Raw genomic sequence first — 23,081 nt, 5'->3', positions numbered from 1 at the left:
GGTGGAAACTCTGTATAAACGCTGTGTGATGGTGTGCTGTACCCGTCTCCGCCCATACCCACGTTCTGTGATTTCACATTGATAGCTTGAAATTGGCCACGGCACAGATAGTTACACCATATCAGCAAATGCTGCAAATAGAGCTGCATTTGTTCTCTGAATGTTTTTTCCAGAGAGCCAGTTGTAAAACAGACAGGCCTCAGGTGACCGCCAGGATCTCTTCTTCAGCTTAGGCTCCGCTGGGACGCGCAAACAACAAATGGTGATATAGAGAAGAGTGCTCTAAGCCCTGTGCAACCCCACCATTATCTGTAAGATTTTTCACAATATTCAGGTGTGAAAAGGAGTGACTACTCGAGGAAATACCACTGCAAGAATCATTACTTGTTTTCCCTGTGCCTCAGTTTGCTACTCTGTAAAATGGAAGCACCAATAAAAACCCACCTCTTAGGATGGTCAGGAGGCCTAAACGAGATAACACAGGAACAGGGCAGAGGGCACCGCCTGGCACACAGCACGCGCTCTAGAACAGCTGGTGAACTTTGTGCATACAGGGCCCGAGAGTAAATACCTTCACCTCTGCCAGGCACGGAGGCCCTGCTGCAGCCACACAGTGGCCGCAGTGGCAGGACAGCAGCCACAGACCATGCGCCCAAGGACGAGCGTGGTTGTGCTAACACGGCCTTGTCTACACCCACAGGCAGAGAGCCGCACTTGGCCAGCGGGCCGCTGTTTGCCAGCACCTGCTCTGTAGGGGAGGTGGTTATTTTTGCTGTGTTGTTATCACCTCCATAAGTTAAGTGAGAAAACTGAGGCCTGGAGATTCATGCGTTCCCCCAGGTCGCCTGGGAAATTTGCTGGCAGAGCCTAGGATCTCCCGGGACCCCCTCAGGGCCCTTCCCAGCTCCTGCTTCCCTATCAGAACTCAGCACCTGAGCAGAGGTCTGGGGTAGGATGGGACTAAGTGCCAAGTCAGGCCCTGGGGAGTGGAGTCCACACCCATGTCCCTGCCCTGGCTGCCCAGCCCCAGCTTCCAGGGAAACCCCACACAGGCCCGCAGGCCAGGCCAGAGGAGGAGAACCCTGTAAAAGAGGAAACTCTGGAACACACGGCCCTCCCTTCCCAATCAGGGCTGATTGCAACCTTAAGTGGAATAGCAGGCGAGTGTGCAACCCCATTTAATTTACAGCTGGAGCCAGGACTTGAAAGCAGCTGTGAAACTCCTTACAAAGCCACTGGCCGGCCCCCCGGGAACTTGAGAGTGGAATTAGGAAACCTGGAGAATCCACAGTGCCACGTGTGGGCTGGCGCGAGTGTCTGTGCTTGTGTGTACGTGTGTGTCCCGCCAGGCTTCCAGGTCTCTGAAGTCTGCAGAGCACACCCAGGTGGGTTTTAGGCCATGCCAGAGTACCTCCGTAGTCAGGACAACTGTACATCCTGGTAGGCCTGGAATGGTTCGAACTTAGGCCTGTTTTCCAGCATGAATTTTAAGTCTCTAGACCAGACAATGGGCTTCCCAGGTGGCACTAGTGGTAAAGAACCCTCTTGCCAATAGAGGAGATGTAAGAGATGCAGCTTCAATCCCTGGGTCAGATCCCCTAGAGGAGGGCATGGCAACCCACTCCAGTATTCTTGCCTGAAGAATCCCCATGGACAGAGGAGCCTGGCGGGCTACAGTCCACAGGGTTGTAAAGAGTCGGACACTATTGCAGAGATTTAGCATGCATGCAGACCAGATGATGAATTATAAGGTCACCCTAGCAACTGTGGACGCAGACCTTCATGCACGTATAATGACACACATGGGGACACCTGTCACATTCACCCCACTGTAACACCCAGTCCAAGCTTGCCTCTGTGCTGATATTCTGTCTCAGGTCCATGGACACACTCGTTTCAAGAGACACACGCAGGCTTCACCCAGCTCTTGAGCGAGGTAGACCCGAAGACCGCGTATTTAGAGGATTAACAGGTGGTCCTGCTATGCAGGGAGCAGGAGGATCAGAGGAGGGAGTCAGCAGCCCTCAACTCGCCCCACCGCACAATACCAGGTGTGACAAGTGCTCCACGAGGACATTCAGGAGACATAGAGCCGCCTTCCAATGGCCTACACACCCAGCCAGGGAACTTGGCCACTTAATAAGGCCAAGGCCTCTCACTTCCCGGGAGCTGCCCTTGCTCAAAGTACCCACTCTAGGAAGTATGCCAAGGTGCCCTGCACACAACGCCGGATTTCATCCAGGTCCAGACATGGGCCTTGCCCTCCCCACCCACATCTGACCTCTTTTTTAGCCAGTTCAAACCCCAAATTACTCCTCTCTGGCACCAACCTCTCCCTGATCCCCTTCCTAGCATTTCCAACTCCCCAGCTGCCCTTCTCTGCCCCTGACTGGGGCTGGGGATTCCTGTCTCTATGGGTCCTCCACACTTCATGTCAGGACCCATAGAGACAGGGCCCTGCCAACCAATTGCAGGCTTCATGGCTGGAGTCAGTGGTGCCAACTGCCCCAGGGAGGACACGCTGCCTGGCTACAAGGTGAGGAGGGGGCTACACCCTGCCCAGGGCTCCAGCCACACAGAAAGCCCTCTGGGACCCCTCCCCCAGAGGGGAGGACTTCATGCCCTAACAGCAGTGGGGAGATGAACCTGGGGTGCCTGCTGTTCTGGCCTTGGTTCTAGAACTGACCCATGCCATGCTGCAGGGCAAGTGCCTTCTCAGGCCCCAGTTTCTTCTGGGGTCACATTAGGGCTCAGAGTTCTAGAGCCGCGCTATCCAACAGAACTTTCTATAAAGACGAAATTGTTCTATACTGCCCAATGATAGCCACTAGCCAGGTGTGGCAGCTGAGTTCTTGAAATGTGGCCAGTGTGACTGGCGAGCTGAACTGTCTTATTTTAATCACTTTAAATGTAAATTTAAATAGCCACACCTGGCTATTAGTGTAGTTCCGGAACCTCTGTCTCCCCAACTATAAAATGGGTATAGTCATAAAATCCAGCCTTCTGGGGTCACTGTGAGGATGAAATGAGACAATGAACATGTAGCTCTCAACCTGGTCTTTGGCACAAGGCAAAATAGATTTTAGTAATCCTTACTCTCTTTGAGATCCTAGATTTTCTTGAGAACTGGAGAAAATCATAGGCCTCACCCCAGAACTTACCCAACACAGAAACACACACTGCACACACCATATACATCCATACACATCACACGCGGGCTTACACGTCAGACACACGTGCACACAGATCACACATGCACACTCACAGCCCTGCACCCAGTGTCAAGCAGCCAGATGGAGAGTGCTTCCGAACATGAAAGTTCCTTCCAGCTCTAAAAATCTCCTGGGTGAGGAGCACACTGGCCGAATCTGCATCTCCTCCTCTCCCTGCCCAGGCTCAGGCATCTCAGAAAACCCTTCCAGACTCTGCAGGCCGAGCACAGAGACAGGGCTCTGGAAAAATCCTCGCGCAAGGAGGGCAGGCCCAGGGCAAGGGCCACAGGACGGATTCTGTGAGCTCATCCCCAGCAGCCGTCACCAGGGTTCTCAGAGAGGCCGGTGGCGTCGGGAGGGGGTGACTGGGTCGGAGCCGGCGGTGGCGGTGGCGGCGGCAGCGAGGGGTGTGGGGCGAGGAGAGGGAGGCTGGATGGAACACGCTATAATAGCAGCTTTGTACTCTGCTTCCCAGCTCCCCGGGAACGCCAGGAAGATTATGAAACCCGGTGTCTTTGGGAATGCCAGGATATTAGCTGGAAAAAGAATAATACGAAAATAAAATAATGCTCGCGATGGAGACAGCAGACGATTAGCAGACAGAGCCAGGGCCTCCCGCTCCGCAGAGGGAGCCAGGCTTGGCCCCGGCAGAAGGTTTCAGGGAAAGGCTGCCCGTGCTAATGAGCAGACAGGGCCTGCCTTCCAGCGAGACGTCTTCAGGAGGGGAGCTGGCAAGTGAGGCCCGGCCTGCTGGTGGACTCATGGGCCAGGGGACAGGCGGTAGGAGGCAAGGGGGCGCCACAGGCCTGGCCCTTGGGCCCAGACATCCAGAAATGTCAGATTACCAGCAAGGCCACCTGGCCACCACCCACAGTCCTGGATTCCTCCAAGCTCTGCCTCCCCAGGGCCTCCTCCAAGAAGTTCCCCTCATTTGAAGCTGTCACTCTGGAATGACTCTCAGTCTGCCCTTCAAAGATGCAGATTCTGTTGGGTTTATTTGCATTCAGATGTGAATGTCCCTCTTCCTAATCAGACCGGGGTTTCCCAAGAGCCAGGTCCATCAGACAGATCACTAGAAGAAAAGATCAACTTCTCCCACAAAGGAGCAGAGAGGACATGTCACCATTCCCTGCCTCCCTCTCTAGGACGCTGACCACACACCTTCAGCCAGAAAGAGATGGCCCCCCTCCCCCAGAGGGGCATTCATTCAAGTAGGGGGCCAATGTCACTGCCTCCCTCATGTTCAGGATGTTCTATGCAGCTGACATCCTGGCTACTCAAAGATGGTCCTGAGATCTACCCAGACATCAGATCAAAAGTGTGCATTTTAACAAGAACCGTAGATGGGTCCTAAGTTCATTAAAACTGAGAAACACTTCATTACATGGGTTATGTCTTCATTGCTTACAGGGACCCACGGATGTAGTGATTTTCATAAGTAAGGTAACAGAGTCGCTAAAGAGACAAGTAACCTATCCATAGTGGAAGCAGAGGAAGGAGAACTCAAACCAAACCGGTGCCATTCAGAAGCCTCACCCACCTACTTCCACACTCCTGCCAAGGAAATCAGCAGGCATCAGTGACCAGTGGGCAAAGGCCAGTACCTAGAACAATTAGATTGGTCCTGACGTCCAGAAAACCCAACCGTCTGCCCTGATGCTAGAGCATCTAAGTTCTCCCCGGGGCGAAGGACAGCAGACTCAGGAATGGGAACCCAGGCTGTCCTTGGTCCTGGCTGGAGGCATGTTAACATGACCATGGAAGGACAGCGTGTGTGTGTGTGTGTGTGTGTGTGCGTCTGTGCGTGTGTGCTCTCACGCTGATGAGGGTGGTCATTGGCTCAAGTAGAATGATCTAGACAGTTCCTACCCAGTGGGCCTGTGGCCGTGTCCAAATGTCAGTCACACCTAAAGACTGTGTTCTCCAGTCTTCACGGATCCATCCACTCGGGCCACTGTCCACCTCTGGCTCCCTATATCAGCAAAGCTCCCCCAGGACTCCAGGCTTCACTGCCCTGGTTTCTTCCACAGGTCACAGGCGGCTTACATCTGCACCACTACCAGTCACCTTCCCACTTGACTTGACATTTGATTTCAGGGCTCCCTCACAACATTTTCTCCCACGTAAAGAGTACACAGATTGGTTTCTCAGTTCTGAGAAATGCCCGCCTTCACTCTCCCAGTCACCGAGCCATGAAAGCTTGGCAGTGGGTCCCCCAGCCTCGCTCGCCTTCTTCCCCTTGATCCCTGCCAGCCCCAGAGCCGTCCACGCTTCCCTCCGCGTGTCTCCGGGCCACCTCTGGCCTGGCTTCTCTCTCCTCCCAGCCCCCTCCCTCCCCTTGCGGCTGACGCTCACCCCCCACGCCCCCGGTCTCCCTGCCCTGGGGCCGCCTGGCAGGCAGCCGCCAGATCCATCTTCCTCACCCAGCACTTCACCGTGTGTGTCACACCCGCCAGGGCCAACCGTGAACTCATCGCAGCCCCAGGCCCACCCCACCCACAGCCTGGCGAGGGGAGTGGCCCTATCGTCCATCCAGCGGAGCCTCTGACACCCGTTTGACCCCTGCCTCCCCAAGCCCTGCCACTCCACCTCCATCCATTCCAGTCTCTTGGCTCCCACTCCAGATGGTCACCCCCTCCCAGATCTCTAACCACGCCTCCTGGGGGGGCGGGTCTCGTGATGGAAGGCTCTCCTTCCCCAGCCGTCCTCCACGGCTACCCGATGAGGGCCCTAAAACCCAGCTCTGACCAGAGCACCCCTCCTCCACTCAGCAGCCCACACTGGCTCCCCACTGCTCATTCAAGCATGCCGTGGTCATCTGCACGCTGCGCCCAGCACCGTTCGGCCTCGTTTCCTTTTCAGATGCTCTTCTCCCCAACCTGGTGGGGCTGTCGACCACAGAGAAAAGGGGGGCATGACCCAAGACAGTCAAGCAGAACATTCCGTTCCTCACCCTGAGGCTCAGGCACCGGTGTGGGCACAGAGCCCAGCAGAGCTGGTCAGCTGCGCACCAAGATGGCACTGGCCTCCCTGAGAAAGCGCGCGCTCCCCTCCGGGGTCTCCCGCTGCGAGGACAGAGAGAAGGCCGGCTGGGCTCTGCTGGCTGTAAAGACGGTGGCAGCCTCCGTCACGGGCATCATCTCTGCCACCACGTGGAATGAGCCAGTGTGAGAATGGGGCCAAGAGCGCGGAGCGAGTCAGAGACGCAGAGTCCCAGGGACGCCGTGTGAGCCCCCAGCTCCCGCCAGGCCTGAGGCCTGATTCACCTCGTGGTGAATCAGATTCCCAGCCATCTGAGCCCTAAGCTCTTTTCCTCTGTTTAGCCCATTTCGGTCGCATTTCTATCTGATGGAAACAAGCCCTGGCCCCTTGGGGGCAGCACCCTCAGGCCTGGCCCTGCCTCTGAGGTCCGCCAAGGTCTTTATTCCCTGCCCCTGGTGGGAGTCACACAAGCTACCCCCCACTCCCCGCTGCGCTGCCCTGGGCCCAAGCCAGGCCCCTTCTGACAGGACAAAGAGATGCCTGGCTGCGGCTGCTCCAGCCTGGGTGGCTGCTCCAGCCCCCGCCCCCCGGCACCGCCCCAGCCTGCGCACCAGCTCAGGGGCCCAGAAAGCCCAGAGCTCTGCCCTCTCCTTCAGCCTCCCTACCACTTGGCCCCCAGACCCGGGAGGGGCTCCCTCCAGAGCCTCTGACATCACCTGGCCCCAAGAGGGTTCTATCTCCCACACTGTCACCCCTGGACCTGGCCCCCCCAATAGGTCCTGAGAGTGATGGAGCTTCCAGGCCCTGCCCAGGCCCCCTCAGGGCCACTGCCAGCTTCAACTCCTTTCTCTGTAGCCATCCCATCAGGTCAGGGGGGCCCTCCCCACTGTACTCCCTGGCTGAGGGCTAAGACCCACCGCTCCTCACCCAGACCAAACACTTCTATGTACTCGCATACACACACAGCGGGCTCACGAAGACACACTCAGATTCCATTAGCCAGTAAAGCTGGTGAGACCTACTCCCGTGGGTCACAGCGCAAAGCCCTCTCCCCCATCCAGGGGGCAGGCTGTCCTATCTGGATTTCAGAGATGACATCTCCTCCTGGGCATCTCACCCCCAACTCTGGAAATGGCCAGACCAGCAGAGTGGGGGACAGGCTATCCCCTGGTCCCAGACATCCCCACTTGGTCTGTCTAGGAAGTGTGAGCACGTCTTTTTAGTGGAACACATCACCCAGACCCTGGATAACTTTGACCTGACCCTCACTCCACTAGCTCTGGGAAGTGGTCTCTAAGGCACCTCTCTCCCCAGATTCCCGGGATGCCCACAAGCTGGCCTCTGCCTCAGGAGGATCTAAGTCCACCCAAGGACATTCAGGGTCTCTGAACCCCTCTGGCTACTCCCCTGGGCCAGGCCAAAGCCTCCCAGGCCCATCCCCAGGCCGGCCAGCCTCTTCAGAGGAGCCAGGTCCCTTGGCCTCAGTCACGGGTCAGAGCACCAGAAGTTCGGGCCCTCTCCCGACTCCCATCTCAATTGCCAAAGTAGTAGTGGGTCTTACCAAGAAGCAAGCTATTCTGTTTCAGGAGAATACCCAGAGTGGTATCCACGTCCCCACATGCAACCCCAGAGGACCGAATTCACAGTCCCATCCCGGGGCCCCCTGCACCTCCCCTGCATCAGCCCTAAACAGCCCTGGGAAAACATGCTGCACCCCATCAACCCAAGAAAGGCATGGCCACATACCAGGGCCCCCTCAAGGGCAAACACAGCCGCAGGCCCTGTCTTCTCCAGGGGCTCCATGCGGCGGCGCCAGCGGCGGCGGCGAAAGGCATCCGTCTTGCGGTACTCCAGATGGAACTTCCAGCCAAAGAGCGAGGCGTACTCCCAACCCTCGCCCTCCGCCTCCGCCTGCCTATGCTGCATGGAAGAACAGGGCAGACTCAGAGGCCACTTGGCAGGTTGGCGGGGAGTCCCAGGTTGGGCTCCAGCTGTGCCCTCCTTGCCCTCCAGGACTCCCCACACGCACACCCCGCATCATCACCCTGCAGGTGGGAAAACCTGGGAGGGTCCCCTGGAGGATGGGGTTCTGAGTGGTTTCTGCAGTGACAAGAGTGCCAGGTCAGGAAATCAGGAGGAGAAGAGGCTCCCTGGGCTGTGGGGAGACCCAAGGAGCCAAGAAAGGAAGGTAGACTGAGCAGTGATGAAAACACTGGGCTTTTGGTTTGTTTGTTTATTTGGATTCTAGGTGGATTTCATGAATCCAAGGTTTTCTTGTAATTTCCTTTTTCTTCTTCCTATCCTGACTTACAAAAATGGAAACAGGTCTGCAATTCGGAGGCAAGATGAATAGCTCATTTCCCAGTCATAGGTTGTTTCTCCACAAGGCTAGACCTACAACAGTGTGGAGAGACCCCCCAAACTTCCTCCAAGGGGGCCCTTTCCCATCTGGGAGGGAGTCCCAGAAGCCCCTTCCCACCATCTCGTGACCTGAGATGATCCTCAGGCCCACGAGTTCAGTGCCAGTCCCAAGGCTGGCTATGCTAGTGGAGAGGGAGCGGGTGAGGCACACCGCCTGGCAAGCCTTCGCCTCTGTCCCCTGGGTGCCCTCACAGGCAGAGTGGAGCTTGTCTGGTTCATGACACCAGGACCAGCCAGCTGCCCAAAAGCCTGGCCTCTCCTGCGACCCAGAGACCTTCCTCTCTAGATTCTCTGTGACCAAAGAGAGAGGAAGGGACTTGGGTCACGCCAAAGGCTATTCCTGGACTAGAGGAGGCCTAGTTCTTGAGCCAAAATTCCAACGTGTGCCTGGAAAGGAAGGACGCAGGCCAAGAGGGCTCTGGGGCGGCCGGCCCTGAGGCCGTGTGGAACGCAAGCATCTGTGTGACCCCGGGAGCAGATACAGGCCTGTGTGCTCATACGAGCTCACTCTGCACCTGTCTGCACCCCAGGGGTATCTGGGCATGGCCGTGGGCAGGGGCGCTCACACTGTGAATATGCCCTCTGGTAAATGCCGACTGAGCCCACCCAGGCTCTTCGACCAGCAGCACCCTCATCCCCAGCAGCCCGCTTCTCCGCAGAATTGGCCATGCTGGAGGGAACAGGCTTCCTGGGGAGGGTATGCAGCCAGCCCACCCCAGCAACCCCAGCCAGTGACTGATGGCTAAGGTGGTACAAACCCCAGGCCCCTTGCCTCCAGGCGAGGAGAGCTCTGTCGTGCTCCAGGTTGAGCCCCTTTCCGAGCCACAGTTCAAGTCAAAACCATCTCTGCCTGGGAGCACAGCCTTGCTCCCGGCACCCCTGAGAACATGGCCTCAACAAACTGCAGGTAGCCAAGCTCCTATCTCAGACTCTGCCCCAAGGACACGCAGCCACAGACACACTCAAGGCACGCCTTCGCGCCTTCCAGGGGATGCTGAACGCATCCCCGTGCACAGTCGTGGGCATTTGGGTGCTTTCTGTCCGTGAGCACCTGTGTGAGTGACACGTGTGATCTCTGAGCATCTAGAGTGATTGTCTTGCACACGCCACCTGCATGCGTGTGTGCACAGAGGTGTACACTGTGCCCAGCTGGCCTCCCCTTCCCAGGGCCTCACCTCGGCCCACCTCCACCCCCGGGCTTACCCGCTTCAACGCCTCCATCTGGCTGAGGTCCCTCCTGCGCAGACGGACCCAGCGCCGCCGCCGATGTGTGTAGTACATCTTCTCAGCAGGGACCCAGTGCCTCGGCTTCCGGTCCGGCGGAATGGTGATGCTGTACTCCCAGCCTGCGGGAGGGGCGCCCGTCACTCACTGCCTGGCCATCTCCCACTCAGCATTCGGAGGACGTTCACAGACTTTCAAGTGGCTACCAATTCCCGATTTGCAGTGTGAAGTAAGGACTCCCCAGGAGGTTGCCCAGATGAAGTAGCCCAGTGAAGGCCAGTACCCCAAGTCCAAGGGTGCTGCCTTTAGTTGTCCCCACCGACATGTCTCACAAGACTGCTGGGTGCTCACGGGGCTCCACACGCCGCCCACCTTGTTCATCAACGGCCCGATTGAGGTCCGTGGACCACTCTTCATCTTCCCACTTCCAGCCCAGCGGGCACTCGATGTCATCCTTGGGAAGCACCTTCTCCCCGTTCTATAGTGACATAGGTCAGGCAAGCATGAGAAGAGACGGACGTGGAGATGAGAGGATGCAGCCTGACGTTGCACATCCTCAAAGCCCCAGGTGTGACTTGGGGTCAGTGTCCCACCCTTGCCAGACCTCTCACTGGCCCTGTGAAAGCCTGAGCATGGATGCTGGGGTGTGAGAGCAGGGGAGAACACGCTTCTCTCAGTCCCAGGTCCTTCCAGGGCCTAAATGTCCAGGACTCTGGCAAAGCAGAGCCCCTTGCCCCCAGAGCACCCCCTTACCACGTCCGTGTAATTGTCGCTCATGTAGATCCACTGGCCTCCGGGGAGCCGGGTCTGGTTCTCAAATACCTCCTCCACGAAGCTCAGGTGGCCAGCATCAGTGTCGTGAAGCAGTCTGCGGACCGGGGTGAGTCAGAGTCTCTGCCAGTGCCCCCACCCACCCACACCCTCCAGCAGAGCACTCCAGGGCCTGGGCCAACCTGTCTGTGTCAGCCTCACTTCCAACCAACAACAGGAGAGATGAGGGGAAGAGACAGGAAGGACAGCGAGTCAAGGGGACGGAAGAGAACATCACCACCAAGATAAAGAAAGAAACAGGGAAACTGACTGAAGACTCCAAAAACCCTGTGGGTGTTTGAAGCTCGATAGATAGTTATAGAAATGTAAAATATTATCAAGCTACATACTTAAGATTTGAGTACGTGACTACAATAGGTGTTACTCTTCAATTTTTAAAGAGTAAAAAAAAAAAAAAATTGTTGAGTATCAACAGAAATGGAAAAAGGAGGAAGAGGTGGAGATGGCAACGCAGTTGGAGAAGGATAAGGCTATCCTGAGAGGCACTAAGGGAGAGGGGGTCTGAGACGGGAAAGGGGTCCTGAGACAGAAGAGGGATTAACATGCAGGGGAGAGGGATTAACATGCAGGGGAGAGAGAAGGCTTTCTCTGGTATCTTGGAGCAAAAGACTCTAACCAATGGACGCAAAGTCTACTGGATGTCAGTTTAGGTTTAATCAGAAAGGACTTTCTGATCATTAGAGCCCTTTGAGAAGAGAATGCTGCCTCGTGAGCCCAGGAGAGTTTAAGGGAGTCACTCTGACCAGCGCAGGGGCAGTGGGAGTAGGCAGAGACCCTTTCAGAGAAACAGCTGGGGCAGACGGGGGTCTCCAAGCCCTCCCCACCCACGACTCACGTCTTCTCTGGACACACGAACCAGTCTCCAGCCCAGGCCCAGCCGGCCGAGGGGCGGAAGCTGTCCTTGGGTAGCTTGATCCTGCCCGTGATGTCAGAAAACTTGGGGTACGTGAGGCCCGTTGTGCCCCAGTTGCCAACCAGGGCCAGCTTGGTCTGGTTCTCATACTGGAGAGTGAGCAACAGAGAAGTCAGCAGGCCTGCAGTAGCTCAGGGGCTGGGGGTAGGGTGGGCAGGCGGTCAGGCACTCACGGTTTCAGCGAAGACGGAGAGCTTGCCCTCAGCGAACTGGTTGAACTCCTTTTCATCCACAGAGAGTCCAAACCAGAGCCTGACCCGAATCTGCACTGGCATCCGGGCTCCAGGCACCCCTTCCATCGGATACTGGGTACCAGAGAAGGAAAGAGACCCACAGTCCCCTTCAGAGTCAGGGTGTCTCAGTTTGCAGGGCATCCAGGCCTGGGCATACCAGCCTGACACCCCATCAGTGTGGGCCCTATTGGAGGACTTCTCAGAAGTTCATGGACTGAGAAACCACACCAAGACTCCTTCTCATCAAAAGAGAAGACTGCATTCTCCCCACTCAGGAGCTCTCTGCAGAGACGGGCCATGTCGAGCCCAGGAACCCCAGTCTCTGCTCTCCCACCACATCCTCATTTCTGTTCTCTCCTAGAATAGCATGGTCCTGTGGAACTTTCTGTTACAGTGGAAATGGTTTTTTACATTTGCAGGGTTCAATGCACTAGCTCCATGTGGCAACTGAGCAGTTAAAATGTAGCTGGTGTGACTGAGAAACTAAATTTTTAGTTTTATTTCATTTAGATTTAAATAACCACATATGGCTAGCATATTGGACATTGCAGTTCTAGAACATGTCTCTATAAGAGAAAGAAAGGTCCGAAAAGGGGAGAGGTTAAAGCCTCTCTCTTCATTTTCAGTTTTTGGTTTTTTTTTTTTTTTTTTTTTTCCGGGGGTTTTTGGCTGGATGTTAGTGTATCATCTGATATCCCCACCCTTTCAAGTGCTTATCAGCATGTTAACCGCTATTCACTGGTCTTCAACTGCTTTTTATCCTGAAACTTTCTGAAGCTCTGCCAAAACAGAATAACCACAACAACCCAACATAAAACATTTATTTTCCACAACTGTTTCACCATTTGATTGAAATCAAGGGTCAGATACGGCCTAAGGAACAGAAGTGCCTCACTTTTAGAATAACACACAGTCCCTTAGAGGAAGTAACACATTAAGTATCCAGGCTTCATGTGCCTGAGCTTGGAGGAGTGTCTCCGCTGGGACAGGGAGCTGAATGAGATGAGAAAGTCATTTTGGTGGGTTTAGAGGAGGACAGGGAGGCTGAGCTAAGGGTTCTCCAACCAGTAGAAGAGGCCTGGATCCCCGGAGCAGGAGCCCAGGCCAGGTAAGAGGACCAGAAAGGCGTGGTCATGCCAAGGCGTCAGCAATCCCACCCTTCACCCAGCCTCTCTGTCTTGGTTCATCCTCAGTGGAGCCTGGAGGAGCCCCTGACCCCAAGTTTCACCCCTCGGAAACCTCCCTATGGCTGTTTGCTTCGGTGTCCTCTCCCCTGGGGTGGTTAGTAGCCTTTTCCCCTCCAAACCACCAGCCCCAGGGAGATGGCAGGAATGCCTGACCCCCGCCTTCCCCCATCCGCCCCCAGTCTCTCCCCTGCCCTCCCCCAGACAAGGCCAGCCTACTGGACCCAAAATAGCAACAGCAAATAAAGAAACGTCTAGTTTGGGGCTCCTCTCCCTCTCTGCTGGTGCTCATTTTTTCCAACTTTGGTTTAAGTTAAGAAACACCAATGTTTTCTTGGTCTCTGCTTGCTGCCAACATTTTTGTAGAGCTTGCTCAGGAGCTACTGGCGGGGCTCATAAACTCAGTGGGGAAGACTTCGAGAAACAATCTTATATCTTTTTTTTTTTTTCTTGCTTGGGATCAGAAAAATTTTTCAGTTTGCATTTCCCTGAGGCTGCAGGGCCAAGAGGTCAGAGCCTGATGCTCATTCCGTTCACAGGCGTCCACCAGGCCCGCTCCTGCGGCCTCACCTCCACTGCAGCCTGACAGCCCTCTCTGGTTAACCCTGTTCAGATGTGGCCGCTCTAGGACTTCCTTTCCCATCTGCCTGACCAGGCAAGGAGCTGGCTTGGGAGAGAGGAAAGCAGGATGCTAGGAGGTTAGGATCTCACGAGGAAAATGTCCCAGGTGGGAGGGGCAGCCCACTGTCTCACACCCCTGCCCTCTTTCTAGGCAAAGTCGGCTCTCCTCTGAAGCACCAATGACCCGCATGTAGACTTCTGATCATCCCTGGTTTTGTGATGACTTCGAGCCATGGTGCTGGTGGAGCCTCCTCTCCCCAGCGGGCAAAAGACCTCCCCAGAAGGAAAAGGGGAGAAGAGGAGAAAAAAAATTGTATTCATTGATCACCTAGTTCCAGTAAGACCCTTGACTTGTGCTACCTAATTCCATCCTCAATACTGTAATCAGGGCAGTCTGATCTTTATTCTATAGGTAAGAAAACAGCATTCAGAGAGACTGGGCAACCCACCCAAGGCCACACAGTATTTCAGCCAACCTACAACCTGTCCACATGCTTTTGAAAGCTGTCTCCTCTGCCCACCTCAGAGGGCAGCAAGGACAACTGGCCAGTGTGTGAATGGATAGGCCAATAGCCACTCAGAGGTTGGAGGCTAAGGTTAGTCCACAGTGACTTCCTGGGAGAGGTGAGATGGAAGGAGGCTCTGGTGTGGATGGGAAGAGACAGGGTAGAGAAAGTTGAAGGCCAGGCAGCTTATGATGCCAGCGAAGCCATTTGGAGTCAGCCCCATATGGTGAGCGCAGGCTTACTTCCCAGGCCTCCTCTTCAAGCAGAGCAGCCTCAGTGATGGCTCTCCACACGTGGACCCTCCCCTGGGCTGCAGCAGCCACAGCTCAGAGAGGGGTACCCCTGAACTATGTCCTGACCAGCCGGCCACAGCACCCTGACCAAGGTTCATGTAACCCCACAAGAACCCCGAGAAGAAAGCAGGCATCTTCAGGCATCTGTTCATTTCCCTGTCACCCACTCCCAAGGCTGAGATAAGATGGTGGGGGAGCAAGGATGGGTGGGAGGAGAAAGAGCAGGGGAGGTGGGGGCCGAAGGACAGAAGGGACAGGGTTACCTGGTCCCAGGTCTCCGATGAGCAGAGCCACGGGCACAGCCAGTGTCCACACACCAGCCTTAACACGGGGAGGAACTCGAACCCGAGCGTGACTCTACCTGGAGCCAAACCCTCGGGAGGGTGGAGGCAGGTCTGTGCCAGGACTCCTAAAGGTTGGCCATGGGGGCTGAGGGCTGAGGCCGCCCCCACCAGGGAGCTGGCTGGAGAGGAGCACAGCCTCCGGGGTCAACCCCCCATTCATTCCCAGCACACCCTGATTCTCACCTACTCGCTTTCCAGACCAAGTGCATGGGGTCTAGGGACTTTGTGGGAGGAGGGGAGAAGGGAAGTCTTTTTATGGAAGCCCTCAGTCCCTTCAGAGAGCAGAGCCTCGAAATTCTGAGCCTGACAGAGAACAGGAAACCGAAGGGAAGTGGACCACCCTGGGGGTAAGAGAGTATGACCACGACTTGAGGGAAAACAACCCACTTTCAGAAATATCGTCTGCAGTTTTCCACAGTTCTTGCCACAGTAGCTGGCGCCCCGACGGGAGAAGAGGACCTCGTGGGCAGGTACCCGCTGGTATGCCACCCGCTTGTCGCCCTGCAGCATCCAGATGACGATGTCGGGCAGGCTGTTCTGGGGCTGGAGAGAGGGTGGCAGTCAGGGTAGGGATGACGGTACCTCCCAGCCCATGCCCTCAGCCCATCATGGGTGAGCCAGCCTCTGCAGGCCTCTCCTCCCAGCTCCTACCCTCGGGTGTCCCCTGACCCCCCAGGGCTGGCTGGGCACCTCTATCTTCAGCAGCTCTGAGCCCTCAAGGAGAGGACACCAGACGGCCCCCAGCTCACAGGAGTAGCCCACCAGGCATTCACTGATCTGCATTCACATTTTCTGGGAAGAGACACTCCTGCCTGGAGCCCCAAGTTCTTAGACCCCTCCGCTGGGGGGTAGAGAAATGCTGACTTGACCCTAGAGATGACATTACACTTAAGATCCACCCCCTTCTCCACTCCTGAGAGCACCGGTGAATCCACAGAAGGTGAGCACCTTCCCAGAGGACACTGGGGCCCTCCTCCCTCTAACAGCACAGACTTGGGCATCTGGACCTTTTCTGGGCCCACTGACACACGGCTCTGAAAATGGAGGGCCCTGGAGTGCTTCCACGCCTCTAGGGAGAACTGCTCCCAGATGCCACCCTCAGGAGAGGTGGTCAATGGGCTAAATCCGTCTGCTCCCAAGGCCTGTGCTCTGTGGGACGGGCTGCTGGCCGGCACACCTCCCTGCGTGTCACTTCACCCCTGCAGCCGGGAGGTAGCCCAGGTAAGGAAATTCAGGCTCAAAGAAGTGAGGAGCCAGGCTTTTCTGATTCTAAATCTATGTCCCTAACCACAACACCAAGTGTGGTCCTGCAGCGCCACCCGGAAACTTGCCGGAAACGCAGATGCTCAGACCCCACCCCAGACATGTGAGATCAGGTGGGGCTTGGACCCTGTGCTGACAAGCTCTTTGGGGGATCACCTTAACCACTCCCAACCATGACACAGTCTGCGCTGAGGGTTCCAGAGTCTGGGCCAAGATGTGAAAGGCAGTCTGTGACCCGCCCCAGGGGATGGTCCACAGCCACTTCCAGGGGTCATCCTGGGCTTGAGCAGCACAGTGGTACCCAGGTAACCAGTCATATGCCAGAGGCCCCACTTGGGGAAAAGACAACACTGACCCTTCAGGCCGCTTCCCCTCGGAAGCACCCCTTCCACCTCGTGGGCCCTCTTCTCCCCACTCAGGCCCTGGCCTTCTCTGCACACCCCTTCTGCAGAGATCATTCCTCACCATCTCCCTCCCTGGGGGTCCCACATGGCTCTGGCAGGGCAGGCAGCACCTGTGTCCACCCATGACACATGGGCAGACCTTTCTCCTCATTCTAGACAAATCTGTGGCCGGCCTGTTTCCCTGGAGACCTGGTGGGGGCATCTGACCCTTGGGGGCAGAGGGTTCAGGGTATGTACGCAACGTTACTACAGGTGCAGTCTCCTCAAGCCTGGGGCTCAGGGGCATCCGGGCGGGCAGGAGACACAGGGTCCTGTGAGAGGCAGGCTTGAGGCAGACAGGTTGGTGGGGAGGTGGGGCTGGGTCCCTGGGGAAGGGGGCCCTGGCACTGGACCTAGAGCCAGGCGCCCCGGATTCTGGCCCCAGCTCTGTCTCTGACATACTTTGGCACCATTTGTGCTAAGTCACTTCAGTCATGTCTGACTTTCTGTGACCCTGTGGCCTGAAGTCCACCAGGCTCCTTTGTCCATGAGATTTTCCTGGCAAGAATACTTGAGCGGGTTGCCATGCCCTCCTCCAGGGGATCTTCCTGACCCAGGGACCAAACCCATATCTCCTGCTACTCCTGCACTAGAGGCAGATTCTTTACCACTGAGGCACCTGAGAAGCCCTTGGCAGCATTTATTAAGCACATTTATTGAGCATACTTGGGGGCATTTTGGACTTCCCTGGTGACTCAGATGGTAAAGCATCTGCCTACAATGTGGGAGACCCAGGTTCGATCCCTGGGTCAGAAGGATGCTCTGGAGAAGGCAATGGCAACCCACTCTAGTACTCTTGCCTGGAAAATCCCATGGATGGAGGAGCATGGTAGGCTACAGTCCATGGGGTCGCAAAGAGTCGGACATGACTGAGCGACTTCACTTTCTTTCTTTGAGGGCGTTTATCAAGCACCTACTACATGCCAGATTCTGGGCTGGGCCCCACCACACCCGGTATCCCTTCTATGAACACAGACATGGAGGCTCAGAGAGATTAAGTCACCTGCCCAAGGCTACCCAGCAATAGAGCCAGTTTGGACCAGACATTCCCCCTGCCCCTCCCAGCACTGACATCCCAGGCAGGAAGGAAGGCACCTGGCAGGGTCAGCTACCTCATCAGCCAGGGCACGGAGTCGCAGGAGCCAGTCCTCAGCCTGCTCCAGGGCGGCGGGGAGCTCACTGTGGCCGAGCTTCAGGGCCTGGGCTGCCTCGGTGATCTGGCTCAAGTGGCGGGTACGCAGCTGGTACAGGTACTGGTCCAGGTGGGTGGCAGAGGGCATCTCCTGGACATCACCCAGGGGTTGGCTATGACGGACAGAGACGGGATTTGCCTGATGAGCCAGAGCCCAGCACTCACCCGGGCCTGGGCACACACACACGCGTGTATACATGTGTGTACAGGCCTCAGACCCTCAGCCTCCTGCTGGCTGTTCCACTTGCCCTGGGTGCCTCCTCCAGCCACCTCCTCCAGGAAGCCTGCCCCAACCACACTGGCCAGCATGCCTCCTGCTCTGAAGTAGCCCTCTGTTCTGAGGCTGCCTGTCTGGAACCTACCCTCTCAGCCTCCAGTTATGTGACCTCTTTCGCCTGTGCATCCCCTCTGCCCAACTGACCGCAAGCCCCCAGAGGCCCGGTGGGTCCCTCCTGCCCCCCTGTACCCTCCTAGAGCAGAGGCCTGAGCACTGAGTTGCCTTTGGCTGAAACGAATCCATTCTGGTGTACGCACACTTTCTTCAAGAAGGAAATTTATGGACCCCTGACAAGCCACTGCAGACGCTGTGGGGAGGCCAGCAGCCAGCAGCACAGATGGGTCGACCCAGGGCGGCCCCACAGCATCCCTCCCAGAACCCTCTGCCTTGGGAAGCCTTTGGAGAGGAGGTGGGGGTACACGCAGTCCCAGAAACACAGCCCCAAGCCTCCAGTAGGGGGGTTGGGTTTAAGCTCAACCCTATTTGGAGGCGTAGAACTCTGACCACCCCCATCCAAAGGCTGGACTCCCGGCCTAGGCGCCCCTTTGCTGGCTCCTCCGGGCCACACCAAGGCCCAGGGTCAGGCAGGACACACACAGGGGTCACAGAGGACGGAAGGGGTGGGTGACGGCCTCCGTGTTCTTCTCACCGGGCAGGACTCCTCCAGATTACCTCTGCTCCAGGATCCGGGCCACCCCACCCCCGCTAAGCCCTTGACTCGCAAACAGGACATCAGTCAAGCCCGCTCGCTCACCAGATCTGCTCCCACCACTCGCAGCCACCCCCCACCTCACGTTCCCTCCCCGCGGTGTCTCGACTCCCGGCTCCCGGCTGATTTATTTTTCTGCCAATTTCCCCGAGCTATGCAGAACCAATTACCGCCGAGCGCAGCGGCACCGCCGCCGCCAGATACACCACTCTGGCAGGCCCTCGGCGCACTACATTTTTCCTGTTATTTTTTTTAATTGAATTTTTAGGGTGGGGGGAGCAGTACGCAAACTCCATCTCAGGAAACTTAAGCCCTGGGGCCTGTCTCAGGTCACGTACTGCACACCCTGTGGTAATATAATATTTACTGCCCCGAGGGTGCCTCGGATGGGGCTGCCCCAGGCCAGGAGAGGGGCTGCCTTCATCCCCAGCTCGCTGGAGCGCGGCGGAGGGGCATGTTCGGAGGGTGAAGGGGGGCCCGGGCCGGACTCCTGGGCTGGGCCTGCTGGGAAGGGGGCCTGAGTGGGCCTGAGGGCGGGGGCAGGCGGGTCTGGAGTGGGATATGGAGAGGCGAGCCAGCCAGGCTGATTTATGCTCCCAGCCTGGGTCGGGAACTGAGAGGGACTGCCACGCAGACTACCAAAGGGAGATTTTCATGGAGCCACCAGCCCAGCCAAGGCTCCCCAAGAAACAGTCAAGACCCATAACTGCCACAAGCAAGGTGCCTCAGCCCTTTCCCACCCCGTAAAGCCCAAGGAAGGCCCAGAAAAAAGGGAGGCCTGGAAATGGAGGCTGGATGACAGGGCCCCAGCCCCAAGGAGGGGCAGTCGCTCTACCAACGCTGGATGATTTGGAAACGACAGGCCAGCCCAGGGCAGGGTCCCGCACAGGCTAGGAGCAGAGCTGGGCTGTCCACGAGGTGGCCGTCTGCCCCCGCGGGGAGCGGATGCCTTTATTAGGGATGCTGCCTGGGAGGGGAGAGTGTCCAGCCTGAAAGATACACCGGCCACTGGGTCATTCATTTCACTCCTCATGAGGAATAGCTCTGTTGGTCCTGACCAGAGGCTGGGTCCAGGGATGAGACCCAGCTCTGCCCTCAGGAAGGCCCTGGAACAGACAAGCTAGATCACCCCCCTGCCCCGAGCTGTCTCAGAGTCTGGAGTACTTCCTGGAGGAAGAGGACTCAAGCTGCACTGGCAGAGTCAGCAGAAGTGGGTCAGGCCAAGCAGAGCAGGAAGGGACTTCTGGCTGAAGAAGCAGAATGTGAAGGACACTTGATGGTGGAGCTATGGGCAGGGCTGGCTGGAGGAATGGGTGAGCAGCTGGCAGTCACCTATGGTAAGCTGGCTCATGTAATCCGCACCCAGGTGCCCTGCTATCGGCTGCAGTGATGCGTAACACAGAGCCGGGTGGGGGAGGGGAGCTCTCCTGCCATGGCCCCAGGGCTATTGGTGGCTCAGATGGTGCTGAGGGAACCAATCTTCCACAGAGAGGCATGCATGCCCTCCCGAGGGGATAGGACTCTCCTCACAAGCCCTTGACTTAACACCAGGGCTCTTCGGGAGGCCCCCAGCCACCATCTATCCCCAGGAAAGTGATTCCCAGAGACCAGGCTTTGCCAGAGGCATTGTGAGCCGAGTACGCCAAGAACAGCGCACTGGGAGAGTGGTGCGGTGGCCCGGGGACCTGGGACCCACCAGTCTCGGATGTGTCAGGCCCCTCGGACCGGCCAAGGTCCACACCGCACCTGAGTCATGAGCAGACCATGGTGAACCCACAGCCCTGGCCCGCCCCCCGCACCCGAGCTGTCAGGTCGGGCAGCGGGCACAGCCAGCCACTCTGCAGCTCCCCCTGCTGACGGCACCGCCTCCAGCTTCACACTGACCTCCGAGCTCCTGACCACAGACGCCCTCAGGCAACTGCTACCCAGCACTGCCAGCCCTGAGTGCCTCTCCCTCTGCCAAATCTGCTCTTCTCCCGATGTCCCCCTCCAGAAATGGCCCTGCTCGCCACCCTCCTGCTCTGGCCAGAGCCAAGGGACCATTCTGGACCTTCCCTGGGCCCCCACACTCAATCCACCATCAAAGCCTGTCCAGTACAGAGCAGCAACCACTTACTAGGGCGTGAATCTGGGCGATTAACCTCTCTGAGCCTGTTTCCTCATCTGTAAAATGTGGATCCCTCTACTTCCCACCTCATAAGATTCTTATGATCAGTTAATACTGAGGTGAAAGTCTCAGAACCACACCTGGCACAGAAAGTGGTCCCCGTGAGGCTGTTATTCACCACAATGCCCCCTGAACAGTCCACACTGCCCCCTACTTCCCTCACCACGTCCCTGAGTCCCTGCCTTGGGTGATGCCTTCATCAGTCACCCCTCACCACCACCCCCAGCCCACCACTCTCACTGCAGCCAGAGTGAGTGTCTGAACCCCAGGAATCCCTGGACCCCCACTGCCCCCAGCTCTGGGCTTGCCTTAGCAAACCCGGGAGGCCTGTCCCATCAGGACTGCAGCTCCCCTCACAGCCCCCAGGAGGCAGCAGGCATCCCAGGCTCCTGCGCCCATGCCCAGAAGTCCATTCCCCAAAGGCTGACTCCTCCCCTCCAGGGTTCTAGGGCACCACCGCCTCCAGGAAGCATCTATAGATTTGCATAAGATGCACCTGCTCTGAGCTCCAAAGGCACATGCCTCGAGCCCCCAACACCTTCCTTCATTTGCTCACTTCTGCCTCGTCACCCCCGAGAGGGTCGAAGCTGCACCCTTGTAACGTGCTTTAGGTTCCTCACTTGGAATCTGCCAGGTCTCAGGAAAGTCTGGAGAAGGAGTGAATGACCCATCTGGGCAGCAGGCCGCAGGGCCATTTCTGATAAATGCGTGCTTCCTACCTGGAGTACAAAGGACCAGAAGGGTCCCTGGCAGGCAGCCACACAGCACTTCTCATACACTCCACAGGGGCTGGGGTGAGACGATTTAGAGGAGGGTGTAGAATATATTTGCATACATTCACACTTAATCCCATGGTAAGAAAAAAGACTGCTATCTATTATTAAGTCCATTTAATACCTGGGAAAACTGAGGCCCAGAGAAGTAAAGTTGCACAAAGCCACAAAGGTGGATAACAGGATGAGAATCTAAGTCTCCTCAGTGCTTCTTCTTCTTAATAATAATCACAGCTATCATTTATTAAATACTTCCTAAGGGCCAGGCATTTTGCTTGTGTGACCTTATAAAGCGGTTACAATATTCTTAATGTCAGGTTGAAATGAGGAAACCAAGGTTAAGAGCAGGTGGGTGGTGAGCCCCAAATCACCCAGCTGTGGAGGAGAGGTTCAGATGCTTCCCCTTCTACCAGGGCCCTGGACCCCCATTCTCCTTCACCCTGGGGGCTCCCTTTTCCTGAAGCTGACAATCAGCCATGTCAATAGAAGGCTAAACAGAAACACTGGTCCCAACACGGCCCCAGGGGGAGGAGGGCGCCATCACCCCCACCAGCCTGCTCCTCCTGGAGATTCCATCAGGGAAATAGGAGGTCGGGGATCAGAGACACAATGCATCCCATTCAGGTGAGCCAGGCCGCCCCGGGCCTGCAGCTGCCGCTGCTGCAGGGAGATTTATGACCTGCTCTAAATGTCACCTTTTCAACTCCCCGCGCTGGCTCCACCACCTTTGGACTCAGCACGGGCTGGACTGCTGGCCAAGCGTGGCTGGGGAGACGTGCCGTCGCTCACCGCCACACACGAACACTCCCGGGAAAGGGCCCAGCCAGCCAGAAGCGGAGGTCGCGTGGGTGCCGGGCACCCCCTACCTGCAGCCTGCGATGAGCTCATCCACCAGCTGAACCACCAGGGAGTCAGCGTCCTCGTCGGAACATTGAGCCTTCAGGGCCAAGTGGACCTGCTCCAGGCCGGCTTCCTGTGGGACGGGCGGGCTGGGGTCAGGAAGGTCACCGTGGGGCGGACCCTCAACCCCCAGGTCCTGTCACCACAGCCCAGCCCCTGAACCAAAAAGGAAAGAACAGGGAGAGCCAAGAACGCAGAGTTTGGACCCCCAAGCCAGCGGCTGTTGTGGCTCAAGAATTTTCCAGGGTTCCCTGCACCAAGCGTTCCAATTCCCAGACCAGGGACTCCTGCCCGCATGTGTATCTCGCTCTCCGCTGCCCCATCAAGCCAGGTCTGACGTCTCACAGGTAAGTGAGCTCGGAGCCAGCTCCAGTTCCCACCTGGCACCCTCTCTCCTTTCCAAACCTTACGACCCAAGCAGGCTAGGACCCCACTCTCCTTCCTTCGGGAGCTCAAAGACAACCTGCCATCGCCGGCCTTCCCTCCCCAAACTCCTACCGGTGCCCCCATTGCAACTGGTCCCCTCCAGGGGGCGCTCCATCCCCAGGCCTCAGGCCCGAACTGGGAGACAGATCTCCCAACAGGTCACCCTC

At 57.0% G+C, this 23,081-nt stretch overlaps 1 protein-coding gene across 23 annotated transcripts in view; it reads right to left on the bottom strand.

The window, feature by feature from the left end:
* Positions 1–23,081, bottom strand: part of DYSF (dysferlin) — a 220,204-nt gene that overhangs the window by 98,353 nt on the left and 98,770 nt on the right. For 22 of the 23 annotated variants that reach the window (XM_061155676.1, XM_061155683.1, XM_061155688.1 and 19 more), the window contains 9 exons: positions 22,455–22,561; positions 17,583–17,775; positions 15,152–15,307; positions 11,757–11,888; positions 11,506–11,672; positions 10,593–10,707; positions 10,212–10,317; positions 9,819–9,961; positions 7,941–8,114 (listed from right to left, as the gene is read on the bottom strand). In XM_061155676.1, coding sequence (XP_061011659.1) covers positions 7,941–8,114; positions 9,819–9,961; positions 10,212–10,317; positions 10,593–10,707; positions 11,506–11,672; positions 11,757–11,888; positions 15,152–15,307; positions 17,583–17,775; positions 22,455–22,561 — 1,293 coding nt within the window. The remainder of the gene's footprint in view (positions 1–7,940; positions 8,115–9,818; positions 9,962–10,211; positions 10,318–10,592; positions 10,708–11,505; positions 11,673–11,756; positions 11,889–15,151; positions 15,308–17,582; positions 17,776–22,454; positions 22,562–23,081) is intronic. The other variant, XM_061155691.1, reaches the window with a different exon arrangement.

Source organism: Dama dama, chromosome 11 (genome assembly GCF_033118175.1).
Source record: "Dama dama isolate Ldn47 chromosome 11, ASM3311817v1, whole genome shotgun sequence".
Taxonomy (NCBI): domain Eukaryota; kingdom Metazoa; phylum Chordata; class Mammalia; order Artiodactyla; family Cervidae; genus Dama; species Dama dama.
Note: the sequence above shows the minus strand (reverse complement) of the source record. Positions and strands in the feature narration are given on the sequence as shown.